General features: G+C 39.4%; 1 protein-coding gene across 1 annotated transcript in view; it reads left to right on the top strand.

Moving 5' to 3' along the window:
* lsm8 (LSM8 homolog, U6 small nuclear RNA associated) overlaps positions 1-12,500 on the top strand; it is a 121,587-nt gene that overhangs the window by 108,647 nt on the left and 440 nt on the right. The window contains exons 2-4 of the mRNA XM_061030389.1: positions 1,468-1,595; positions 1,836-1,876; positions 11,775-11,902. Coding sequence (XP_060886372.1) covers positions 1,565-1,595; positions 1,836-1,876; positions 11,775-11,902 — 200 coding nt within the window. The 5' untranslated portion in view covers positions 1,468-1,564. The remainder of the gene's footprint in view (positions 1-1,467; positions 1,596-1,835; positions 1,877-11,774; positions 11,903-12,500) is intronic.

The raw sequence follows: 12,500 nt of genomic DNA, 5'->3' as shown, positions 1-12,500 counted from the left end.
GATGTTGTAAAGTATTTTTGTACAAATTTAATACTTTGGTAGCATGACGTTCCTGGTGTTTGTCCTGTCGGGCTCCACTGCTCTACTCCACCCCCTCTTTGTATGGACGACTACTGAGCAACAATAAAGATGAAGACCTGCTGGGAGGACCCGACTCCATGTTTCGTTATTTCAATTTCAGATCATGAGGTAAATGTATGTTGGAGTAATCCCAGGATGAGTCAGCAGAGGGCGCTAAACGGCAGTATATAGTATGAATACTACATTAAACAGTTAGTCTGTGGTCTTAGTTTGTTACCCTCAGTACAGCAGGCCGCTCTAAAGTAAACAACAGGCCGCTCTAAAGTAAACAACAGGCCGCTCTAAAGTAAACAACAGGCCGCTCTAAAGTAAACAACAGGCCGCTCTAAAGTAAACAACAGGCCGCTCTAAAGTAAACAACAGGCCAGCTCTAAAGTAAACAACAGGCCGCTCTAAAGTAAACAACAGGCCAGCTCTAAAGTAAACAACAGGCCGCTCTAAAGTAAACAACAGGCTGCTCTAAAGTAAACAACAGGCCAGCTCTAAAGTAAACAACAGGCCGCTCTAAAGTAAACAACAGGCCGCTCTAAAGTAAACAACAGGCCGCTCTAAAGCTGCTTCAGTGTAGTGTTCACTTACAGTTCAGTATGCAGTGTGTACTCTTCAGTAGACTGCCCCCTGGTGGTCATTCAGTAAGCATTGTTTGTGTAGTCACACTCCTCATCGGGATCCCTAACAACAACCTCCAGAAGGTCCAACACGTCCAGAACAGCGCTGCTAGGATCCACCCATCCTTCAGGCTCTACACTGGCTCTTCACCTACCAGTGCCCCCCCACCTCAAAGAACTCCTCACCCCACAATCCTCCACACGAAGCCTCCGCTCTGGAAACACCAACCTCCTCCACCCCCCCCCCCCCCCCCCCCCTCTCCAGCTGAGGGCGCCACAGTCTGCTGACGCTTTTAAAAGGGCTCTAAAAACCTTTTTAACAAAACCTTCTGCTTGTGCTTTGAGTTTCCTTAGTTGATTAAATTTGTTTTTATTTCTTCTTCTTTTTCTTCCTGTAGCACTTTGAGATTTTTTTTACAAAAATGTAAAGTGCGTTACAAATTAAATGTATTATTCATAATAATTCAGATGCACTCAGTGTCTTAAAGAATGCTGACAAAAGATTAATTCTCAGAAACAAAAAAAAAATATTTTCATCTAAATATTGTTTATAATTTGTTTAAATGTTGTAAAGATTAAATCATGAAGTCCTCCTTCACCTGAAGATTAGATTAGAGTTTATTTTTTCTTCCATATCAAATTAAGATTTAAACTATTTTGTATTTTACATTCCGTTAAAATGTGAACCGGATGTGACGTTCCCGCTCGGCGCTCTCCTCTCCTGCCTGGCCGTTAACTCTGTGTTCGATTACTCCTGACTGTGCTCCGGTGTGTCGTTGTTTATCTGCTCCGTTACGTTACTGCTACGTTTAGTGACCGGCTAACCGGAAACAACAAACCGACTGCTGGAGAGATAAACGAGCCCGACAGGAAGCATGTCGACCGCGCTGGAGAGCTACATCAACCGTATCCTGATGCTAACATGCTAACAGGCTAACTGCCCGTCCGAATGAATGAATGCTAGTTAGCTTAGCGTTCAAGCTAGCAGCGAAGTGTGTGAATGTATCGATGTTTCTTTCTCTGTTTTATAGTTTTAGACATTAAAAGTTGATTTTCAAAGTTCAGGGTTTAATTTCTGTTTGATCTTTATCCTGATTTAATCCGTTTATTATCCAGAAATGTGTTTTTACTTTAACTGAGGTTCAGGAACTGTGGCCATCGTGACGTCAGACGGAAGGATGATAGTGGTGAGTGTGTGTGTGTGTGTGTGTGTGTGTGTGTGTGTGTGTGTGTGTGTGTGTGTGTGTGTGTGTGTGTGTGTGTGTGTGTGTGTGTGTGTGTGTGTGTGTGTGTGTGTGTGTGTGTGTGTGTGTGTGTGTGTGTGTGTGTGTGTGTGGATATGTGTGTGTGTATAAACGTGTGTTGATATGTGTGTGTGTGTGTGTAAACGTGTGTTGATATGTGTGTGTGTGTAAACGTGTGTTGATATGTGTGTGTGTGTGTGTAAACGTGTGTTGATGTGTGTGTGTATAAACGTGTGTTGATATGTGTGTGTGTGTAAACGTGTGTTGATATGTGTGTGTGTGTGTGTAAACGTGTGTTGATATGTGTGTGTGTGTAAACGTGTGTTGATATGTATGTGTGTATAAACGTGTGTTGATATGTGTGTGTGTGTAAACGTGTGTTGATATGTGTGTGTGTATAAACGTGTGTTGATATGTGTGTGTGTGTAAACGTGTGTTGATGTGTGTGTGTGTGTGTGTGTGTGTGTGTAAACGTGTGTTGATATGTGTGTGTGTATAAACGTGTGTTGATATGTGTGTGTGTATAAACGTGTGTTGATATGTGTGTGTGTGTAAACGTGTGTTGATATGTGTGTGTGTGTGTGTAAACGTGTGTTGATATGTGTGTGTGTGTAAACGTTTGTTGATATGTGTGTGTGTGTAAACGTGTGTTGATATGTGTGTGTGTGTGTAAACGTGTGTTGATATGTGTGTGTGTATAAACGTGTGTTGATATGTGTGTGTGTGTATAAACGTGTGTTGATGTGTGTGTGTGTATAAACGTGTGTTGATATGTGTGTGTAAACGTGTGTTGATATGTGTGTGTGTGTATAAACGTGTGTTGATGTGTGTGTGTGTATAAACGTGTGTTGATATGTGTGTATAAACGTGTGTTGATATGTGTGTGTAAACGTGTGTTGATATGTGTGTGTGTGTATAAACGTGTGTTGATATGTGTGTGTGTATAAACGTGTGTTGATATGTGTGTGTGTGTGTAAACGTGTGTTGATATGTGTGTGTGTATAAACGTGTGTTGATATGTGTGTGTGTGTATAAACGTGTGTTGATGTGTGTGTGTGTATAAACGTGTGTTGATATGTGTGTATAAACGTGTGTTGATATGTGTGTGTGTGTAAACGTTTGTTGATGTGTGTGTGTGTGTATAAACGTGTGTTGATATGTGTGTGTGTGTAAACGTGTGTTGATATGTGTGTGTGTGTATAAACGTGTGTTGATATGTGTGTGTGTATAAACGTGTGTTGATATGTGTGTGTGTGTATAAACGTGTGTTGATATGTGTGTGTGTGTAAACGTGTGTTGATATGTGTGTGTGTATAAACGTGTGTTGATATGTGTGTGTGTATAAACGTGTGTTGATATGTGTGTGTGTATAAACGTGTGTTGATATGTGTGTGTGTGTAAACGTGTGTTGATATGTGTGTGTGTGTAAACGTGTGTTGATATGTGTGTGTGTGTATAAACGTGTGTTGATATGTGTGTGTGTATAAACGTGTGTTGATATGTGTGTGTGTATAAACGTGTGTTGATATGTGTGTGTGTGTAAACGTGTGTTGATGTGTGTGTGTGTATAAACGTGTGTTGATGTGTGTGTGTGTAAACGTGTGTTGATGTGTGTGTGTGTATAAACGTGTGTTGATGTGTGTGTGTGTGTAAACGTGTGTTGATGTGTGTGTGTGTATAAACGTGTGTTTGTGTGTGTGTGTGTAAACGTGTGTTGATGTGTGTGTGTGTATAAACGTGTGTTGATATGTGTGTGTGTGTGTAAACGTGTGTTGATGTGTGTGTGTGTATAAACGTGTGTTGATATGTGTGTGTGTATAAACGTGTGTTGATATGTGTTTGTGTGTGTATAAACGTGTGTTGATATGTGTGTGTGTGTGTAAACGTGTGTTGATATGTGTATGTGTGTATAAACGTGTGTTGATATGTGTGTGTGTATAAACGTGTGTTGATATGTGTTTGTGTGTGTATAAACGTGTGTTGATATGTGTGTGTGTGTATAAACGTGTGTTGATATGTGTGTGTGTATAAACGTGTGTTGATATGTGTGTGTAAACGTGTGTTGATATGTGTGTGTGTAAACGTGTGTTGATATGTGTGTGTGTGTAAACGTGTGTTGATATGTGTGTGTGTGTAAACGTGTGTTGATATGTGTGTGTGTAAACGTGTGTTGATATGTGTGTGTGTGTATAAACGTGTGTTGATATGTGTGTGTGTGTAAACGTGTGTTGATATGTGTGTGTGTGTATAAACGTGTGTTGATATGTGTGTGTGTGTAAACGTGTGTTGATATGTGTGTGTGTGTATAAACGTGTGTTGATATGTGTGTGTGTGTAAACGTGTGTTGATATGTGTGTGTGTGTAAACGTGTGTTGATATGTGTGTATGTGTGTATAAACGTGTGTTGATATGTGTGTGTGTGTATAAACGTGTGTTGATATGTGTGTGTGTGTATAAACGTGTGTTGATATGTGTGTGTATAAACGTGTGTTGATATGTGTGTGTGTGTAAACGTGTGTTGATATGTGTGTGTGTATAAACGTGTGTTGATATGTGTGTGTATAAACGTGTGTTGATATGTGTGTGTGTGTAAACGTGTGTTGATATGTGTGTGTGTATAAACGTGTGTTGATATGTGTGTGTGTAAACGTGTGTTGATATGTGTGTGTGTGTATAAACGTGTGTTGATATGTGTGTGTATAAACGTGTGTTGATATGTGTGTGTGTGTAAACGTGTGTTGATATGTGTGTGTGTGTAAACGTGTGTTGATATGTGTGTGTATAAACGTGTGTTGATATGTGTGTGTGTGTAAACGTGTGTTGATATGTGTGTGTGTGTAAACGTGTGTTGATATGTGTGTGTGTGTATAAACGTGTGTTGATATGTGTGTGTATAAACGTGTGTTGATATGTGTGTGTGTGTAAACGTGTGTTGATATGTGTGTGTGTGTAAACGTGTGTTGATATGTGTGTGTGTGTAAACGTGTGTTGATATGTGTGTGTATAAACGTGTGTTGATATGTGTGTGTGTGTAAACGTGTGTTGATATGTGTGTGTGTGTATAAACGTGTGTTGATATGTGTGTGTGTGTAAACGTGTGTTGATATGTGTGTGTGTATAAACGTGTGTTGATATGTATGTGTGTATAAACGTGTGTTGATATGTATGTGTGTGTAAACGTGTGTTGATATGTGTGTGTGTGTATAAACGTGTGTTGATATGTATGTGTGTGTAAACGTGTGTTGATATGTGTGTGTGTGTAAACGTGTGTTGATATGTGTGTGTGTGTAAACGTGTGTTGATATGTGTGTGTGTGTATAAACGTGTGTTGATATGTGTGTGTGTGTAAACGTGTGTTGATATGTGTGTGTGTGTAAACGTGTGTTGATATGTGTGTGTGTGTAAACGTGTGTTGATATGTATGTGTGTGTAAACGTGTGTTGATATGTGTGTGTGTGTAAACGTGTGTTGATATGTGTGTGTGTGTATAAACGTGTGTTGATATGTGTGTGTGTGTAAACGTGTGTTGATATGTATGTGTGTATAAACGTGTGTTGATATGTATGTGTGTGTAAACGTGTGTTGATATGTATGTGTGTGTAAACGTGTGTTGATATGTGTGTGTGTGTATAAACGTGTGTTGATATGTGTGTGTGTGTGTGTAAACGTGTGTTGATATGTGTGTGTGTGTATAAACGTGTGTTGATGTGTGTGTAAACGTGTGTTGATATGTGTGTGTGTATAAACGTGTGTTGATATGTGTGTGTGTATAAACGTTTGTTGATGTGTGTGTGTGTAAACGTGTGTTGATATGTGTGTGTGTGTATAAACGTGTGTTGATATGTGTGTGTGTGTATAAACGTGTGTTGATATGTGTGTGTGTATAAACGTGTGTTGATATGTATGTGTGTATAAACGTGTGTTGATATGTGTGTGTGTGTATAAACGTGTGTTGATGTGTGTGTGTATAAACGTGTGTTGATATGTGTGTGTGTGTATAAACGTGTGTTGATATGTGTGTGTGTATAAACGTGTGTTGATGTGTGTGTGTGTGTAAACGTGTGTTGATATGTGTGTGTGTGTATGTGTAAACGTGTGTTGATATGTGTGTGTGTGTATAAACGTGTGTTGATATGTGTGTGTGTGTAAACGTGTGTTGATATGTGTGTGTGTGTATAAACGTGTGTTGATATGTGTGTGTATAAACGTGTGTTGATATGTGTGTGTGTAAACGTGTGTTGATATGTGTGTGTGTATAAACGTGTGTTGATATGTGTGTGTGTAAACGTGTGTTGATATGTGTGTGTGTATAAACGTGTGTTGATATGTGTGTGTGTATAAACGTGTGTTGATATGTGTGTGTGTGTAAACGTGTGTTGATATGTGTGTGTGTATAAACGTGTGTTGATATGTGTGTGTGTATAAACGTGTGTTGATGTGTGTGTGTGTGTAAACGTGTGTTGATGTGTGTGTGTGTGTAAACGTGTGTTGATATGTGTGTGTGTAAACGTGTGTTGATATGTGTGTGTGTATAAACGTGTGTTGATGTGTGTGTGTGTATAAACGTGTGTTGATGTGTGTGTGTGTATAAACGTGTGTTGATGTGTGTGTGTGTGTAAACGTGTGTTGATATGTGTGTGTGTGTGTAAACGTGTGTTGATATGTGTGTGTGTATAAACGTGTGTTGATATGTGTGTGTGTGTAAACGTGTGTTGATATGTGTGTGTGTGTGTAAACGTGTGTTGATATGTGTGTGTGTGTAAACGTGTGTTGATATGTGTGTGTGTATAAACGTGTGTTGATATGTGTGTGTATAAACGTGTGTTGATATGTGTGTGTGTGTAAACGTGTGTTGATATGTGTGTGTGTATAAACGTGTGTTGATATGTGTGTGTGTGTAAACGTGTGTTGATATGTGTGTGTGTGTAAACGTGTGTTGATATGTGTGTGTATAAACGTGTGTTGATATGTGTGTGTGTGTAAACGTGTGTTGATATGTGTGTGTGTGTATAAACGTGTGTTGATATGTGTGTGTGTGTAAACGTGTGTTGATATGTGTGTGTGTATAAACGTTTGTTGATGTGTGTGTGTGTAAACGTGTGTTGATATGTGTGTGTGTGTATAAACGTGTGTTGATATGTGTGTGTGTGTATAAACGTGTGTTGATATGTGTGTGTGTATAAACGTGTGTTGATATGTATGTGTGTATAAACGTGTGTTGATATGTGTGTGTGTATAAACGTGTGTTGATATGTGTGTGTGTGTATAAACGTGTGTTGATATGTGTGTGTGTATAAACGTGTGTTGATGTGTGTGTGTGTGTAAACGTGTGTTGATATGTGTGTGTGTATGTGTAAACGTGTGTTGATATGTGTGTGTGTGTATAAACGTGTGTTGATATGTGTGTGTGTGTAAACGTGTGTTGATATGTGTGTGTGTGTATAAACGTGTGTTGATATGTGTGTGTATAAACGTGTGTTGATATGTGTGTGTGTAAACGTGTGTTGATATGTGTGTGTGTATAAACGTGTGTTGATATGTGTGTGTGTAAACGTGTGTTGATATGTGTGTGTGTATAAACGTGTGTTGATATGTGTGTGTGTATAAACGTGTGTTGATATGTGTGTGTGTGTAAACGTGTGTTGATATGTGTGTGTGTATAAACGTGTGTTGATATGTGTGTGTGTATAAACGTGTGTTGATGTGTGTGTGTGTGTAAACGTGTGTTGATGTGTGTGTGTGTGTAAACGTGTGTTGATATGTGTGTGTGTAAACGTGTGTTGATGTGTGTGTGTGTATAAACGTGTGTTGATGTGTGTGTGTGTATAAACGTGTGTTGATGTGTGTGTGTGTATAAACGTGTGTTGATGTGTGTGTGTGTGTAAACGTGTGTTGATATGTGTGTGTGTGTGTAAACGTGTGTTGATATGTGTGTGTGTATAAACGTGTGTTGATATGTGTGTGTGTGTAAACGTGTGTTGATATGTGTGTGTGTGTGTAAACGTGTGTTGATATGTGTGTGTGTGTAAACGTGTGTTGATATGTGTGTGTGTATAAACGTGTGTTGATATGTGTGTGTATAAACGTGTGTTGATATGTGTGTGTGTGTAAACGTGTGTTGATATGTGTGTGTGTATAAACGTGTGTTGATATGTGTGTGTGTGTAAACGTGTGTTGATATGTGTGTGTGTGTAAACGTGTGTTGATATGTGTGTGTATAAACGTGTGTTGATATGTGTGTGTGTGTAAACGTGTGTTGATATGTGTGTGTGTGTATAAACGTGTGTTGATATGTGTGTGTGTGTAAACGTGTGTTGATATGTGTGTGTGTATAAACGTGTGTTGATATGTATGTGTGTATAAACGTGTGTTGATATGTATGTGTGTGTAAACGTGTGTTGATATGTGTGTGTGTGTATAAACGTGTGTTGATATGTGTGTGTGTGTAAACGTGTGTTGATATGTGTGTGTGTGTAAACGTGTGTTGATATGTGTGTGTGTGTATAAACGTGTGTTGATATGTGTGTGTGTGTAAACGTGTGTTGATATGTGTGTGTGTGTAAACGTGTGTTGATATGTATGTGTGTGTAAACGTGTGTTGATATGTATGTGTGTGTAAACGTGTGTTGATATGTGTGTGTGTGTATAAACGTGTGTTGATATGTGTGTGTGTGTGTGTAAACGTGTGTTGATATGTGTGTGTGTGTATAAACGTGTGTTGATGTGTGTGTAAACGTGTGTTGATATGTGTGTGTGTATAAACGTGTGTTGATATGTGTGTGTGTATAAACGTTTGTTGATGTGTGTGTGTGTAAACGTGTGTTGATATGTGTGTGTGTGTATAAACGTGTGTTGATATGTGTGTGTGTGTATAAACGTGTGTTGATATGTGTGTGTGTATAAACGTGTGTTGATATGTATGTGTGTATAAACGTGTGTTGATATGTGTGTGTGTATAAACGTGTGTTGATATGTGTGTGTGTGTATAAACGTGTGTTGATATGTGTGTGTGTATAAACGTGTGTTGATGTGTGTGTGTGTGTGTGTAAACGTGTGTTGATATGTGTGTGTGTATGTGTAAACGTGTGTTGATATGTGTGTGTGTGTATAAACGTGTGTTGATATGTGTGTGTGTGTAAACGTGTGTTGATATGTGTGTGTGTGTATAAACGTGTGTTGATATGTGTGTGTATAAACGTGTGTTGATATGTGTGTGTGTAAACGTGTGTTGATATGTGTGTGTGTATAAACGTGTGTTGATATGTGTGTGTGTAAACGTGTGTTGATATGTGTGTGTGTATAAACGTGTGTTGATATGTGTGTGTGTATAAACGTGTGTTGATATGTGTGTGTGTAAACGTGTGTTGATATGTGTGTGTGTATAAACGTGTGTTGATATGTGTGTGTGTATAAACGTGTGTTGATGTGTGTGTGTGTGTAAACGTGTGTTGATGTGTGTGTGTGTGTAAACGTGTGTTGATATGTGTGTGTGTAAACGTGTGTTGATATGTGTGTGTGTATAAACGTGTGTTGATGTGTGTGTGTGTATAAACGTGTGTTGATGTGTGTGTGTGTATAAACGTGTGTTGATGTGTGTGTGTGTGTAAACGTGTGTTGATATGTGTGTGTGTGTGTGTAAACGTGTGTTGATATGTGTGTGTGTATAAACGTGTGTTGATATGTGTGTGTGTGTAAACGTGTGTTGATATGTGTGTGTGTGTGTAAACGTGTGTTGATGTGTGTGTGTGTGTAAACGTGTGTTGATATGTGTGTGTGTGTGTAAACGTGTGTTGATATGTGTGTGTGTATAAACGTGTGTTGATATGTGTGTGTGTGTAAACGTGTGTTGATATGTGTGTGTGTGTGTAAACGTGTGTTGATATGTGTGTGTGTATAAACGTGTGTTGATATGTGTGTGTGTGTGTAAACGTGTGTTGATGTGTGTGTGTGTGTAAACGTGTGTTGATATGTGTGTGTGTGTGTAAACGTGTGTTGATATGTGTGTGTGTAAACGTGTGTTGATATGTGTGTGTGTAAACGTGTGTTGATATGTGTGTGTGTATAAACGTGTGTTGATATGTGTGTGTGTATAAACGTGTGTTGATATATGTGTGTGTGTATAAACGTGTGTTGATATATGTGTGTGTGTATAAACGTGTGTATAAACGTGTGTTTAAACGTGTGTTTAAACGTGTGTATAAACGTGTGTTTAAACGTGTGTGTGTATAAATGTGTGTGTGTATAAACGTGTGTGTGTATAAATGTGTGTGTGTATAAACGTGTGTGTGTGTATAAACGTGTGTGTGTATAAACGTGTGTGTGTATAAACGTGTGTGTGTATAAACGTGTGTGTGTGTTTAAACGTGTGTGTGTTTAAACGTGTGTGTGTATAAACGTGTGTGTGTATAAACGTGTGTGTGTGTGTGTATAAACGTGTGTGTGTTTAAACGTGTGTGTGTGTTTAAACGTGTGTGTGTTTAAACGTGTGTGTGTTTAAACGTGTGTGTGTATAAACGTGTGTGTGTGTATAAACGTGTGTGTGTTTAAACGTGTGTGTGTTTAAACGTGTGTGTGTTTAAACGTGTGTGTGTGTATAAACGTGTGTGTGTGTATAAACGTGTGTGTGTTTAAACGTGTGTGTGTATAAACGTGTGTGTGTGTTTAAACGTGTGTGTGTATAAACGTGTGTGTGTTTAAACGTGTGTGTGTATAAACGTGTGTGTGTGTATAAACGTGTGTGTGTTTAAACGTGTGTGTGTATAAACGTGTGTGTGTGTATAAACGTGTGTGTGTGTATAAACGTGTGTGTGTGTATAAACGTGTGTGTGTTTAAACGTGTGTGTGTATAAACGTGTGTGTGTGTGTATAAACGTGTGTGTGTGTGTATAAACGTGTGTGTGTTTAAACGTGTGTGTGTATAAACGTGTGTGTGTGTATAAACGTGTGTGTGTGTATAAACGTGTGTGTGTATAAACGTGTGTGTGTGTATAAACGTGTGTGTGTATAAACGTGTGTGTGTGTATAAACGTGTGTGTGTGTATAAACGTGTGTGTGTATAAACGTGTGTGTGTATAAACGTGTGTGTGTGTATAAACGTGTGTGTGTTTATAAACGTGTGTGTGTTTATAAACGTGTGTGTGTATAAACGTGTGTGTGTTTATAAACGTGTGTGTGTATAAACGTGTGTGTGTGTATAAACGTGTGTGTGTGTGTGTGTGTATAAACGTGTGTGTGTTTAAACGTGTGTGTGTATAAACGTGTGTGTGTATAAACGTGTGTGTGTGTATAAACGTGTGTGTGTGTATAAACGTGTGTGTGTTTAAACGTGTGTGTGTATAAACGTGTGTGTGTGTATAAACGTGTGTGTGTATAAATGTGTGTGTGTATAAACGTGTGTGTGTGTATAAACGTGTGTGTGTGTATAAACGTGTGTGTTTAAACGTGTGTGTGTATAAACGTGTGTGTGTATAAACGTGTGTGTGTATAAACGGGTGTGTGTATAAACGTGTGTGTGTGTATAAACGTGTGTGTGTATAAACGTGTGTGTGTATAAACGTGTGTGTGTATAAACGTATGTGTGTGTATAAACGTGTGTGTGTGTATAAACGTGTGTGTGTGTTTAAACGTGTGTTGATGTGTGTGTGTGTGTGTTTAAACGTGTGTTGATGTGTGTGTGTTTAAACGTGTGTTGATGTGTGTGTGTGTGTGTGTGTGTGTTTAAACGTGTGTTGGTGTGTGTGTGTGTGTGTTTAAACGTGTGTTGATGTGTGTGTGTGTGTTTAAACGTGTGTGTGTGTGTGTGTGTGTGTGTTTAAACGTGTGTTTGTGTGTGTGTTTTCAGGGCACGCTGAAAGGCTTCGATCAGACCATCAACCTGATTCTGGATGAGAGTCACGAGCGAGTGTTCAGCTCCAGTCAGGGGGTGGAGCAGGTGGTGCTGGGACTCTACATCGTCAGAGGAGACAACGTGTGAGTGACCTTTGACCTCTAATAAAACACAGAGAATAAACACACAGAGTCTGGAGGATCAAACACCTGGTCTGTACCGTTAAATATGTAAATTATCTGTGTCTGACCACGCCCCCTCCGAGTCTGTACCTTTAAATATGTAAATGAGCTGTGTCTGACCACGCCCCACCTGAGTCTGTACCTTTAAATATGTAAATGAGCTGTGTCTGACCACGCCCCCTCTGAGCATGTACCTTTAAATATGTAGATGAGCTGTGTCTGACCACGCCCCCTCTGAGTCTGTACCTTTAAATATGTAGATGAGCGGTGTCTGACCACGCCCCCTCTGAGTCTGTACCTTTAAATTTGTAAATTATCTGTGTCTGACCACGCCCCCCTCTCTGGAAGGACTTGGGTGTACTCGGTCTTTCTCGCTCCATGTCCTATTGTTTACGGTGAGAAGGCAGACTCAGAGGGCAGAACAAACACCTAGCTGTGGGAGTGTCACCCACCTGGGGGAGGGGCTACTGCCCTTTGTGATGTCATGAAGGGAAAATCTCCAAACGGCCTGTTTGAGCACACATTTTCTGAAAAGTGGAGCAGGCAGAAGACGGAGAGG

Source organism: Labrus mixtus, chromosome 22, assembly GCF_963584025.1.
Source record: "Labrus mixtus chromosome 22, fLabMix1.1, whole genome shotgun sequence".
In the NCBI taxonomy this organism is placed as follows: domain Eukaryota; kingdom Metazoa; phylum Chordata; class Actinopteri; order Labriformes; family Labridae; genus Labrus; species Labrus mixtus.
This window is presented reverse-complemented; position numbering and strand designations above follow the sequence as displayed.